General features: G+C 45.0%; 1 protein-coding gene across 1 annotated transcript; it reads left to right on the top strand.

The window, feature by feature from the left end:
• Positions 1-1,852: 1,852 nt before the first annotated feature.
• Positions 1,853-14,183, top strand: Perp (p53 apoptosis effector related to PMP22). The gene is made up of 3 exons (XM_075948173.1): positions 1,853-2,188; positions 10,713-10,853; positions 12,765-14,183. The coding sequence occupies exons 1-3, from the start codon at positions 1,975-1,977 to the stop codon at positions 12,989-12,991; spliced, it is 582 nt and encodes a 193-aa protein (XP_075804288.1). The 5' UTR covers positions 1,853-1,974; the 3' UTR covers positions 12,992-14,183.
• The last annotated feature ends 246 nt before the right edge of the window (positions 14,184-14,429 follow it).

Here is a 14,429-nt window from a genome sequence, read left to right as displayed (position 1 = left end):
CTAGACTTAGGATCCAGACCACAAGTTAAAAGAAGATCCTTTAGTATGTGTTAACTTAGCAAAACCTAGTTCCCTATCAATCAAAGCCTTTTTAGACGGAAGCCAGTTTCTGAGGTCTGTAATTGAGATCTCTCTGCCTGTCTAACCCAGCTCCCTGTTTCTACTGTTTATTTTTAAATGCCTCAATTTATAACTTTCTTTGTTCTATTACCATAAAACCCCGACAAAACTGCTTCCACTCTGAGACACGAATTTGGGGAGCCTGTGTTTCTAGAGGTTTCTGAACAGCAATCACTTGAATCTGACTCCAAAATAAACTATTTCTTATCCCACTTTGAGTCTAAAAAACATAATGAAGCAGTGTCGTCCCTTTCAGAGATTCTGAACAGCTAATTGCCTCTGTCCAGCTCAGTGTTGGTGAGCTCCCCTCCTCCAAACACTGGACATTGCATCATTGGCGTGAGGAGACATTGTATACAGCCTAATATTATTCATTATGACACAATGATAATTCATTTGATTAGTAAAAACATGACTGCTCCACACAAGTGTGTTAGACACAGCCAATATTTTCATTACTTTTGAAAGCCTTTAGATGTGACGTTAGCAGCACTCTTGTCTTCATCGACAATGTAGACAGTTAACCTTGCTCAGAGCCTGCATCCCTGCTGGGTTTTGAATTTTGGTTTCTGTGAAGTCAAGGCTGACCAGTGACATCCTGAGCTCTCGGGCGTAGATCTTTTCACGCATCCTCAGTAACTATCTGAGAACCCAGAAGAAAAACAGTACTGGCTTCTATTGTGAGCATCCTGTAATAAAGAGGAAGAAGGATGCACCGTTAAGTGCTTTCCATTTAAGATAACACAAGGTTTCAGAAGATCCCTGGAGTACAGGGTAAGAGGTGACACTCATGAATATTGTGGTTGATCTGTCCCAGGCCACCAAGGCTGCCTGGCACTGAGAACTTTGTTTCTCTCGGTGCAACTCCTGGCTGTTACCTCACCCTCTCTGCCACACCTGATTCTCAGGGGCAGACGCTGGCTCAGGACAGCTGAGGGGCAGATTTCAGTTGCCCGTGTGTGCTGACATGTGATTTTATTGGAAAAAACAAAAACTGTGTGTAGTGGAAAAACGGGTTGTGACCAGGTTAGATATGTAGGGAACACCCTAACTGGGGCAAAGGGAACACGAAGTTATCTGCGGGAGGCAGCGGGCAAACTCTTCAAGAATAAAGCACTGGTTACACGAACTGTGTTCACCCATCAGGGTTTCTGAGTTTCCCAAGTAATCCAGACTGGAAGTGAGACACCAACGTCACCCAGTAATGGAGATGGCCTTCGCAGCCTAGAGTGTGAGCCGGGTTACCCCGCGGGAAGGACTGGCAGGAAAACACATGTGTGTCAATGGCTGCAAGAGTCAAGGTCCAAAGGTGGATCCTGGCAGGAAGCGTAGCCTCTGCCTGTGGGAGCCAGGCACCCAGGCTTCCAGGTTTGAGTGCCCAAGTCCTTACACGTTCGGGTCCATCATTTATTCATAGGCCATTAAGATGTCCCAGACAGAGTGCTTGGGGCTCAAGAGTGGACTTACCAGTCGGTGCTCCTCACACCCTCTGTGCACACAGCTTCGGGCAGAGCACAGGCTGGCGCTGGAGTGTCCACAGGTGTGTGTGCTGCGCTGGCGGCAATCGGGTGGGACTGCAGGCGGCGGGAGGGACAGGCACGCCCACCTTGGCGCTGAGCCCGGGGTTGGCCTGAGCTCTGCAGTCCCGGTGACCCGGCAGGTCGGGGCGGCGCGCTCTGAGTCACCGGAATCTAGGTGTGGCCCGCACGCCGCGCCCCCGCCGCCAGCCCCTGGCCGCGTCCTCGCGGGAGCCGCCTCTTCCTTTAGTTGCGGTGTCCGCGCTCGCGGGGGGCCACTCTCTGCCGTCGCCGCCGGTGCCCCTCGCTCCTCCGCTCCTCGCCGCCACCGACGACGATGCTGCGCTGCGGCCTGGCCTGCGAGCGCTGCAGGTGGATCCTGCCCCTGTTGCTGCTCAGCGCCATCGCCTTCGATATCATCGCGCTGTCCGGCCGGGGCTGGGTGCAGTCGAGCGTCCACCTCCAGACGTCCTCGCTCTGGTGGAGATGCTGGGATGAGGGCGGCGGCAGCGGGTCCTACGAGGATGGCTGCCAGAGCCTCATGGAGTACGGTGAGTGGTGGCCGCCTCCAGGAAGCCCTTGGGAGCCGGACCTGTGGCCGCCGCTGGCGCCTGTCGGATAGGGGTGAGGGGGTAGTGGCTGCTTCAAAAGTCCGCTCAGGGCTCAAACTCCAAAATCTGGCTTGAGCCAAATGAAGCAGCAGTTTTAGGCGACCCAAATCAGACTCAGACCTGAAAGAGACAAATCCAACGTATTTTAAAAGATTTGTCAGTTACCTGAGCAAGCTGAACAGCCATTGCAAAGTAAATATTAAAATAACGTGCCAGAGTGAATTTATTAGTTTCACTTCATCTAACTTAAACTTTTTTTTTCTTATGAGAAAGTCCTTTCAGGCAAAGTTGGAGCAGCTATGATTTCAATAGATATTTCAGTACCGTAGCTGGTTCGTGTTCGCTCTTGTTCTGGGGAGTGGCCTTAGTTGAAGTGTGGCTTTAGGGAACTTCATCTGAATCTGATTTAGAATCGGAGAAGTAAACACGCCCCTCCAATGGAGTGGTGTTGGCACTTTTAACACTTCGCAGTGGCCTCCGTTTGCCTCTGCAGATTCGCCTTTCCGGGGGGGGGGGGGAGCCCCAACACTTGATTCAACAGTCAGTAGTAGTTCTTGGGAGAAAAGCATTTTTCTCCCGGAAGTGGATGTCCTTGTTTAGGGTAGATCCAGTAGTGGCTGGCATTGTGTGGGGAGCAAGGGGTACTACAGCCAATGCGTTCCTATTCGGTTTTATTCTTTTGAAACAGACAAGAGCAAGTTACATTTTATCCCCATTCATTTTCTAGTTCCACCAGAACATGACCCTTTGGCTGTAGCAGCCCACCCAGGGCTTCCCAGTTGCTGTTTGGCTTGGGTTCTGGGCCCCTTTATCAGCTGCGGAGGCGGGTGGTAAAATGAGGAGACCGCCACTGTTCCTGCTTTCTTTTAGTCTTGGGCGCTCACTAAAGCCAGACATAAATGCTTGGCCTACAGGACTTCCTACTGCTACAAATCTTTTAGGTTTTTACAGGGACTGCGTCGCCTTGGAACAACCTAGCTGTATCTTAAAATACACTCAAACTTTCAGAGGATTTGAGAGGTGTGCGTGCGGGTTTTTAAAATAGACCGCGTTAAGCATAGCTCACGCCAAGGCTGATACAGCCCCGAGGGATACTCAGTAGTGGAAATCAGCTTGCAGAGGCAGGACTGGCATTCTTGCTGGGACATGATTTGGCCTGCACGGCCCTCTTGTGAAACACACACAATGCCGGTTCCATGTTTCTTGCCTTATAGGGTGAGCTCATCTTTTAGGGTGTGTCTGCTCTCTAACCTCAGGCTGATGTGCTACTGTGTAAATCTAAGGGGAAAGGCGAGCTTTGGTTCTAGCTTGTTTTTTTTTTTAACTGTGAGTCTGAAGCATTAACTTTTTTTCTGCTATAAGCAAACACCCATCCAGAGTTCAGTTTGTTTCAATTCACTCTAGAAATCAGCCTTGCACAACCCCAGTTTCCCAAAGGAATCTTGGGAAATTGATCAGCACAATCATGATACAGAGCCTGGTTTTGACTGCTAGGCAGATATGTGTCAAAATGATTGAACATCTGAAAGTTTCTCTATCACCTTTACACAGGTGATTAAGTGCCCATGTTGTGGTAGACACCCAGATGCATATATCACCAGTGGAAGACTGGCCTACTTGTCAGGCTGTGCAAGGAGACAGGAGGTGTGAAGCCATCTTCAATGTCCCCATCTCCCCATTATAGACAGGGATGAGTTTACATATTCTTACTCTGCCCACTCCGTGGACTGCTGATCACTTTGCTACACAACTGTAAAAGAACGTTGTGTCCTATACTTTCAGGTGGTCATCTGGGCAGTTGGGAACTCTATAGATCTCCAGAAAGCTTCAGTGGGGCCTTGCTGTCAACAGTATGCTGGCAGGAGCCCACAGTGTGTGGAAATGACACCCTCACACAGTGTATGAGTACTGCATTCTGTATGGCCTGTTTAAAACCATATGAGTATAGGACTGAGCATCGTGTGCCTCTCGTGCTACATGATTCTTAGTGATGCTAGGAAGTAATGTTTGTTTGAAGCTATCAGCAAAGCAGAACCTTCATTATAAAGTGTTTGGCAATCATTTTTTTTTGCCAAGTGATATTCATAACATTAAGGCTTTTGTTTTGGTAGTAAGGACTGGTTATTTTTGGTGATGTTGACAATAATACTAAAGAATATAGTATTTCTTATAGCTTTATAAAGACCAATGGTTTCTTAGGGATAAATGAATATAAAACATTATTATATTCTTCATTATTATTGTTAACATTTTAAGAATTGTGGATTACAAGGTCTTCTCATCTTTCTCTAAATAAATAAAAAAGCCAAGTTAGACCCCGAATATTTTTGTATGATAGCAGCAGCTAAATTGACATTTATCTTAGCAAATACTTGTTTGGATGTTTCAGTTTATTTATCAAGAAGATGAGAATCTAAATTTATGATTAACATGATCATGCTAGCTTCTCCTGTAAGCCAAACTCAGAATAAAACTTCAGCGAGCAAGCACACACTGCGCTTGCAATGCCGGCCCTCCTTTTCCAGTGTAGAAAATATTTCCACAGGAAGGAATCTTAAGCTTCAGTTCACAGACTTCAGATCCCAGGCAAGCTCTGGCTTGTCAGGGTGGAGGACATGGGGATGAGCTGCGCACCAGAGGGGGAAGGGCGGTGGAAAGGCAGTGCCTGCCATTTGTACTCCGAAGCATGGAGCCTCAGTTTTACCAAAGCCATCCCTTGAATCCCTCATTGTGCATCCAGTGTTTTCCCAAGACACCGCTTTTCCACAAGTCAGAGAATCAGACTATCCGATGAAATGTTTTAAGATCATGGAGTGCCCTGATTCCTGAAAGTACAGGCATGAGAAAAATAAATCCAAACCACTCATTTACATTAGGCTAAATTCACCGGAAAAGCCTTCATTCTGAGACAATGCTCTTGGCTTTGGGGGTGGTATGCTGGGGTGGGAGAGGTTGTGGGGAGCATGCTGGGATGGGAGGGGTGGGGGAGTTTGCTGGTGGGAGGGGGTGGAAGGCTGCTGTTGTTTTGCGATGTTAGACTAGTAGATAGATTTCATGTGCCTGCATGTACGTCTGCTCACATTCTTAAAGCAAATGGAAGGCTGACCCACTCCTTTGATGGACTCACTTTAGAACGCACACTGATGTGTAAACTCTAGGTGTTGCGTACTCATGGTACAGGCTAGCCTACTTACTGTCTGTTTGTTCCTGTAGCACCCTTGATAACCTCAGTACCTTGGCTCTGCCCCTAATAACACAGACTTCTGACCCTGTGGGATTAGAAAGGAATGAACTTGATGGAGTTCCAGTTTTTACCAAAGTCCCGCAATTGGTACCCACGGCCAAACAAGCTTCCTTTTTGAGGACTTAGTTCTGACCCTTGGACAGTGTTACTTGGTTACAAGTAACCAAGTATGAGGACTATGAGGACTGAGAGATGTGCCCCCCCGATCACTCTTGCTGTCTGACATTCAACTAATAGATTTTAAATATTTGAGGGTCTCTTGGCTCCAATAGGGTGTCATTTCCCGTTTCTTACAGGAGTTCTGTAAAAATCCAGTGGTAACTAGTCACCACCCAGCTGGGTTTCAGGAGATAGTGTCACGTGTGCTAGGACTCTCCAGCACCTGTAATGCCTTGTCTGTGGCTCTCCTGCCATTCTCTACAAGGCCCGCCATTCCTTACTGCCTTCCAGAACGTCTGCAGGATGGTGACCTGGTCCTATATACCTGCATTTAGTAGGTCTGTCCTTAGTTATCATAGGGAGTTTTGCTCCTCCAGTACTAAAATCAGTAGCATCTGAAGGACCCTGGAGGTCACTGGATTCCTGTGTCTCAACCCTACCACATGGATAATCTGTGGTGTAGCAAGTTCCCTGGGAGTGGGAAGCAGGGCAGGTTTGGGCTGCTGTTGCAAAAGCTTCCAAGTGGATGCTATACCTCTAGCTACACCATTGCCTTCATCTCCCCATTGAATATACCAAACAGTATTTTTATCTGTCATATTCACCTGTGTTTCCTTAATTATTGTAGGATCTTTTAATTTTTAAAATATACAGATTTTTACTTCTGCCTGTGAATGGCATACAGGATCTCACAGAAACAGTACGGAAAATATCTCCTAATAACTCTACTTCTCTACTTAGGACCTTTGATATCACTGGTTGAAGAATGCATGTTCTAGAATGTACTTGTATGTGCTAGTGTATACTTATATGTTCCAGAAAGGGACCTCACTTCAGTTTGATGACACATTCGTGCCCTCAAAGTCTTAAGCAATGGGGTGGATCACACACCTATTTGGGTCTATTTGGTCCACATGTAAAATCTATGAAGAACCTACCAAATCCATGGTACTAATTTGGGGGTGGGAAGGGAAATTAGTGAGCTTCTAAAACACCTACTTATAGATTAGGAATATCATCAATAATTTTTCCCTTTCCTTAGTTTCTTTCATAACTTTGCAAAGTAGTACTTAGAAAACAAACGTAAGACATGCACCGAATCCATCTATGAAACAGCAGATCGCTCTTCCTATGAGAAAACAAAGCGAATAAACAATTCCTACCCAGAAACACCATTTCCCGGATCCCTGCCTGCTTTCATCTTGGCGCTTCAGATAGTCAATCATCTCCACACAACTAGGAAATGTGGTAAAGCTTGGTGTGCAAAATAGTAAGGACGGGCAGACTTATTCAGAACTGATAAAGGTGAACCCCATGAGCCAACAAATCACGAGAGAGGGAGGTAAAGGACACGTTTTGAAAATGGTTGTTTCTCCTCAGTGTTGGTAGCTGAGATGTCATTTGAATCACTGTATAATGCAAAATAGAAGCAAGTTCCCAAAGACATGTGTACATCTGTATATGTTAAGCTCCTGGGCAACTGAGAGCAAAGGTACCTGGAACACAAGTATTTTAGATTATATATATATATATATATATATATATATATATATATATATATATATATATATATCAATGCTGTAAGTGATGCTGAAGCCCCTCTGCCCAGCAGCGTTCTTCTCAGGCAGAGCATTAGATCTTAATCCTCCTGCTCAGACCTGGGAAGGCTGGCCTCTCCATTCCAAAATAAAAAAATTGCTGTTGACCTCAGAAGGCGTGCTGCCTTGCTTAGAGAAGTCTACCCTGTATCAGCTAGGATCTTTAAAACCATGCCAAGACTTCAGTCTAAATGATAGTTAAATGATTCAGTGTGGGTTTTGCCGTTCTGCAAGGAGCAGGTTTTACGTGTTCTGCAACGAGAGTGGCTTTTCTCAAGAGAAAATGTTGCTCAATGTTCCAGTTTGATTTTCTTTAGACTCAGCATTTGAAATAAGCAGGACATTAACTAATGGGTTTAATAGGGAAAGTGGCCCAGATGGTCCGTTTGAAGTATGTGTTCACCTGTTGGTGTCGCATATGTGTATTAGGTTACTAGTAATTCTTTCCACGTCCCTGAAATTAAGTGTGAGCTACACTTCAGTTAAATATAAGAGGAAGAAGTCACAGCAGTAGCCTGTCTGTGTTACCCTAATTGTCCTCAGATGAACGGGTAAAATGAATATGGCAAGATTACACAGACCTTATTTGACTAAACTTTCAAGATGGTCCATGATTGTGGCAGTTCAGCTATTGAAAATCATTTTTTGCTAAGAAATGTTTCTGTTCTTATTGAGATCAGATGCTGCTGTCTGATGCGATCTTGTGTGTTTGCATTCTCTGTGATCTTGTGTAGATCTGTTGCCTTTCCTGACTTCACAGGGGGGAAGTATGCTTTGCTTTTTCTGAATGTAACAATTGATTTTATTGAACTGAATGGTTGGTGGTAGCTATATAAACAAAGAAACAAATAGACTACGTGATATCAGGTCACATACTGAAACCTATAAGCTTTGGGGGAGTAGCATAGCCTCCATTTTAACAAAGCTTAGTCATCTAAATTTTTATTCTCCGTCTTCATGGTGCTTACAGAAGGAAACGGCAGAGAATACTGGCAGAAGAAACAATATATTTTTTCTCACGTGCAGGGTCTTGAATTGATCCTGCCACCACCACCACCGCCGCACATACACATAAACACACACTACATGAAAGCAAGAGAGACTCTTTGAAGGGATGGAGGGGAGGAGGGAGGAAGCAGGACAGTGAGGGCGAATGTGAGAAGCATCAAGGATACAGGTATATGGAAATATGCTAATTCCTACAGTTGTGTAACAACTAAAGCAAGTCTTTGGCATGCATGGAAGAACCACAAGGTTAGTAACAATTGAGCTGCCTGGACCCTGTCTTTCAAGCCCTGATCCAGGAGGTCTGGAGGGAGGCATAGGAATCTGTATTTTAGTAAGCACCATTGCTTAATATGGCAGTCTGGTCCATGGGCTATGCTTATACAATAGTCAACTCATCTGATCAATGAGTTGTCTACCAAAGCATAGCCTTTTCTCATTTAAAAAAATCCCCTTACACAAAGGACAAGGCAAAAGTGAGAAGAGAGATATTGAATTTTATATTCTGGCTATGGCTTCATTCATATGTTTTTAAAGTAAAATATTATTGTGTGTCCCTCACCCTAAGATCTCTCACTGATCTGGAAGAAAGGCAGGACATGGAGGGAAGCTGTAAGAACTGCATCTCTCAAACTGGGTCCATCACAGGGCATCTCACTCCCTCTGTCCCCACTGCTGAGAGGTCATTTGAAGGAAAACACGGTATTGGAAGACGTATTAAAATGTCTGTTCTCCTTTCTCTTGAGTTCCGCCCTAGTCAGTCATGCACCTGAGGAAGCCCTTCAGACCATGTGGCCCATGGAGAGGGCGTGAATGGGAAGTTAGACCACATTTGTCTGTAGAAGAGAAGGGTGGGAAACTGTATGACACAGAGCCTTGGCATAGCACAGAACCTTACCAGTGTGGAACATGGTGGAAATCTGAGGTTCTGGGTAGACGTGGATAAGGGGGGCTGGAGAATTACCAGAGAAGGATTTGCATTATAGGCTGATTTCCTAAATAAGAAGACTGGTACCTGCTTAGCTGGCAGAGGCAGAGTATCCATGAGCTCTGGTGGCCTCTAAACCCCTTGCTTTTTCGTGAGCCATTGTTTGACTCTGAGTAGCGAAATGGCCATGCATAACACGCATATAGTGAGTGTATTGTTAGCTGTGCTGTATTCTAGCAAGAAGTAGAACCCAGAAAAGGGACACATAGCTCCCCTTTAAAATTCAATGAAGAGCGAAATAAGAGCATGCCCAGATGAGAGGGTAAGCAAAGTGTGGGCTCTGAGTACAATGAAACGCCCAGCCGCAAACAAGAATGAAATGCTAATTCATGCTTAAAATGGCTCATCTTTAAAAAGTAATTTGTTTGGTAGAAAGAAGCCAGTCACACAAGGTCACAGAGTGTAAATTTCCTTTAGTGGGGAATATCTAGCATATGCAAATTAGGAAGACAGGTTGGTGGTTGCCAGAACTCGGGATGGTGGTAGTAAGGGATAGAATGGGGATGATTGCAGATGGTATGTGATTTCCTTTGGAAAGGATGGAAATATTCTTCTGGACTTGTCATGTTGGTAGGATAGCTCTCTGGATATAGTACAGCCAACACAAAACCAGCACCCAACCGCAGGATCATGCACAACTTTTAACTGTTGGGTTCAGGAAGGCTAGAAAGCCAACTAAGTATTTGCCATCTGTGTGGACCCTCTCTTCTAGAGTCTGCCAGTATTTCTAAATTAGAAACAAGGGTGGTGTGAGCCTTCAGAAGTTGCTCTGAGGAACTGGTGCGTATCCTAATGCTAATGGCTAGCTCTGGACACCGGGTTGTGTGTGAAGAGACAAGGAAGGAGTCAGTGTGAGGATAGGGGTTATTGAGTGGTTCGTGCTTGGCTGGCTGATCTCCTCATTTCCACACCTACAGAAGAGAGCAGGGGCTAGTACTGCCCCTGTAGGCCTTCAAGTCTAGAAGTCAGTTTCTGTCTCACCCCAGCTCTTTTTAAGACCAAGGTCAATGATGAAGAACTCTTGTGGAACAGCTTGTGAATGAAGCCAGTCCTTAACATAAACTAAATAATAATCTTTTAAAAGGAAGTGTTTCTGAAAGTGTGTAACCTGAATTGTTCAATACAATGAATGTTTATCATGGTCATGTTGTATGCGGATCTGGATGAACTTTTAAAATTGGCCTCTTTACGTGGAAGCTGTGCCAAGAAGCTGAGTTTGCATTTTAGAGATGTAAACATTTGCCCCCAAACTTAGGGGGGATAAAACACGTTATTAATATTCTCCATGTGAATCACCCAACTTCCCCTTGAAGTGTGGAGTTACTGAAATATTCCCAACCCCTTCACAAAGAAAAAAAAATCCCTCACCTCCCTCAGAACTCTATCCTGGGGCTGGGGGTCAGATGATTTGGTTAGCAGTTTGGGAGTTGGCATATCGGTCTAACAAGTGTCGGTGACTCTGTCTTGCAGCGTGGGGACGAGCGGCTGCTGCCACACTCTTCTGCGGCTTCATCATCCTGGTCATCTGCTTCATTCTCTCCTTCTTCGCCCTGTGTGGACCCCAGATGCTCATTTTCCTGAGGGTTATTGGAGGCCTCCTCGCCCTGGCTGGTAAGACAGAGCGGCATCAGGTCCTCATTAGTAATCCGTGGACGTGGGGAGAATGTTCGAGTCCATCTCTGTGGATGTTCATGGAAGACCTCTGGCAGCTATATTTTCTGATTTGTCCTCAGAAACGAGTCACCACTGGCAAAAGTGTCAGGGGACAACTGTAATTTGGGAATCTGAGTCCCTTTCCCTCTGTGTCTCAGATAGTTTTCTGTTCTCTGTATTCAAATGACAAGAGTTAACCACTGTATGTTTTTCTCTCTTAAGCATCCCCATCCGCTAAAACCAGCCCTGGAGACCGGGGCTGTGTCTGTCTTGGAAGTACAGTAACCTTCAGAGTGGTTCTAGCCTGACCTCCTGTGAGCTCCATGCTGAAGGAACCAAATGTCCCTGACCTACTTTACTCTTTGAAGGATTTGTGATGCAGGAGGATAGGGAGGGGCTAGACCTAGAATCTGTAGCACAAAATCCTGTGCTGGGGACCTGACCTGACTCTGGCAGAAGTGCTACGAAGACATAGAGTGATGCAGGCAGATAGATCTCAGGGCACACCTTTATTAACAGAATGCAAGGTCCTGGGATTTAGGAGTAAAGACTATATGAAGTTTCTGGCAAATACCTGTCAAAGTGATGTGATCCCAGCTACCAGCTAGATTCAGAAGTGAAGCTAAGTCCCTGGAGAGATGGCTCAGCAGTTAAGAGCACTGGCTCCTCTTCCAGAGAAGAGAGGTTCAATTCTCAGCACCCACACGTTGGACTGCAACCTTCTGTAACTCCAGTTTCAGAGGATCCAATGCCTCCTTCTGGTTTCCATGACACTTCATGCATGCAGGCAAAACATCTATAAAAAAATAAAATAAAATTGCAAAACAGAAAGTAGCAAAATTGGGTTTTCTGAGACCAAAGAAGGTGATGGTTGATAGGATAAATCAGGCCATAAACTTATTTCTCAAGATACCAACCAAGGACCAGAAGGAAGCCAGGACAGAACTTCAGCCATGAACCAGGAGAGACAAATTATGTAGTCAGGGTTGGAAGCAGGCCAGAAGTTCCATGACTATATAGCTCCCATAAAATCAAGCATGCACCAGGAGAATGATGTTAGTGCCATGTATGAGAAGAAGGAAGGGAGGGAGAGTGGGAAAGAAGGAAAGAAAGGGAGGGGAGAGAAACAGGAGGAAGGGAGGGTGAATAGGAAACCACTTTAATGTCTATCTGGTGCTCTAGAGAGGACGTAAGATGGCAGAACAATGGTGTAGGCAAGGAACAATTTCATCCAGTTAGATGCTCAGCATCATGAAGCATGATCTTCTGCTTGCTTTCTACCTGGTGTGTGTGTGTGTGTATGACACTATGGGTTCCAGGGATCTCTGACACTCTGTTTTGGCTCATGATTAGCAGATTCCTCTAGTCGCTCAGCATCCTTATAGAGGGACTATTATGCAAGGGAGAAACTTGGTGAACTTGGTATTGTTACAGTGTGTCCTAGCTGGCTGTGGTAAATACCACGACCAAAACCAACCTGAGGAGGAAAGGGTTTACAAGTTATACCTAGGGTCAGGAAGGGAAACCAGAGCAGGAGTTCAGACAGGAACTGGAGGCAGGAATCTAAAGCAGAAATCATGGAGGAATGCTACCAGTTCAGTGCTTGGCTTTCTTTACACAACCCAACACTACCTGCCCATAGGTGGCATGGCCCCGTGCCTTTCCACACCAATCATTAATCAAGAAGGTGCCTCACTGACGTGCTCCCAGGCCAGTGGGATGAAGGTGTTTCTTGAGCTGAGGTTCCCTCCTCCCTTGGAGATTGGGGTTTGGGGGAGTTGACAAACACTACCCTGCACACTGTGCACTCATTCGCGTATTTAGTCATTTGTACCTTCATACTCTGAGCTCGTTTTTCCTTCCCTTTAGCTGTATTCCAGATCATCTCCCTGGTGATCTATCCAGTGAAGTACACCCAGACCTTTGACCTTCATAGTAACCCTGGCGTCAATTACATATATAATTGGGCCTATGGCTTCGGATGGGCGGCCACCATCATCTTGATTGGCTGTTCCTTCTTCTTCTGCTGCCTCCCCAACTACGAGGATGACCTGCTAGGCAATGCCAAGCCCAGGTACTTCTACACATCTGCCTAATGTCAGAGAGAGACCCCAAGAGAAGCCCTGCTGCAAGATGGGTCCCGAGGAGGAAACTGTTCCCCGAGTCACAAGGAACCTATGTTTGGGCAGTGTTCATATGTTCAGAAATGCTGGAATAAATACTAAAGAAAATGCTTCGTAAATAGTGTTAAGTTTCATGTCCTGTGTGTGTCTTGTGAAGTTAAAAAAAAAAAAAGACTTGTTTCTGTTTGCTGGTTATGTACTACTAATTTGTCCTTGTATGAAATCTGTATCATTTAAGCTGCATTTGTTAAAGAGCATGCGTGGGAAATTTAATAAAGTGGAAATGAGACTGAAGCTTTTGTTTTTCAAGTTAGAATGGATTGTTTCTACTAAGGGCTAAGGAGAAGGGGAGCTACTGATAAAAAATTTCAATGATCAAATACCCTAAAAATTAATGCAAAGAACACAACAAACTTTTTTTGAGTTTTTGGTTACATGAAGAAGCAGAATGATGACTCTAAAGCTAAATTTAGATTTCCTAAATGAGCATTGTTGGTGAGGATTGCTTGTTAGTGTTTTCAACAATTGCCGTCTCCCTAAGCTTTGTGTTGACTTGCTTTGATGTGTTGGAAAGGGTTCTAATAGTCAGGCCGCTGTCACTACTCAACTGCTATAGCAAAGTTCCCTCTTTTAACATAGTTTAGGAGGGTAGGGTGCTGGAAGAAGCCATATTGAGTCTGTACAGTTTCGTGTCTATATGTTCAGAACCAGCACAGACCGGATGGGAAGAGGGACTAGGGCTGGTTCATCCTGATGGGTGGAGGAGATGAGGTCGGGTAGAAAGACATCGGAGGGGGTCACTGTCATAGCAATATCCTTCAAACATCCTGCAGAGAAGAAATGTCAGTTCCTCATCTCAGCCTCTGCTGGGACCTGCTGAGGGTCAGCTGGGATAGATTTTAATTGTAACAGAAACCTGAATAGAATGAAAAACCTGGTCTTCCTTAAAATGTCTGATATTATACATACAACTGGAGAATTCAGGAATGAGTTTCTCTGCATAGACACTGGATGGGCTGTTATTAGTAGTGTGTTTATCATTTGTACTTACGTAATGGGAAGTAGCTTGTTTTATACAGCAGATCACTATTTTGTAAGTTGCAGCAAAGGCAATTGCAGTTTTCATTTCCAGCTTCCCCCAATAAACCAGGTGTTCAAATCCTGAGTCTGGTTTGTAGTTTTTCCGCTGTTGTTGTTGTCGCTAATTTTCCATCTATGAGGGGTATTGAAAATACTTTCAATGGGTAAGGACATTAGACAAAACAAAGTCTCCTGTCTCACTTCTAAAGGTCTTGTTTAGGTATTCAATTACATTTTTAAAGGTTCATCCTACAACTTGAATCTTGCATACTGTGATACATAAGGAACTCATTGTCATACTGCAAGCAGCTTTCATTGAACACAATTATAT

Source organism: Microtus pennsylvanicus, chromosome 1 (genome assembly GCF_037038515.1).
Source record: "Microtus pennsylvanicus isolate mMicPen1 chromosome 1, mMicPen1.hap1, whole genome shotgun sequence".
Taxonomy (NCBI): Eukaryota; Metazoa; Chordata; class Mammalia; order Rodentia; family Cricetidae; genus Microtus; species Microtus pennsylvanicus.
This window is presented reverse-complemented; position numbering and strand designations above follow the sequence as displayed.

Excerpts from the sequence above, each read along its gene's own strand:
- Perp (XM_075948173.1), top strand. The coding sequence starts at position 1,975 with ATGCTGCGCTGCGGCCTGGCCTGCGAGCGCTGCAGGTGGATCCTGCCC. Across the intron at positions 2,189-10,712 it reads CCAGAGCCTCATGGAGTACG|CGTGGGGACGAGCGGCTGCT; the intron begins GTGAGTGGTGGC and ends TCTGTCTTGCAG. Across the intron at positions 10,854-12,764 it reads AGGCCTCCTCGCCCTGGCTG|CTGTATTCCAGATCATCTCC; the intron begins GTAAGACAGAGC and ends CCTTCCCTTTAG.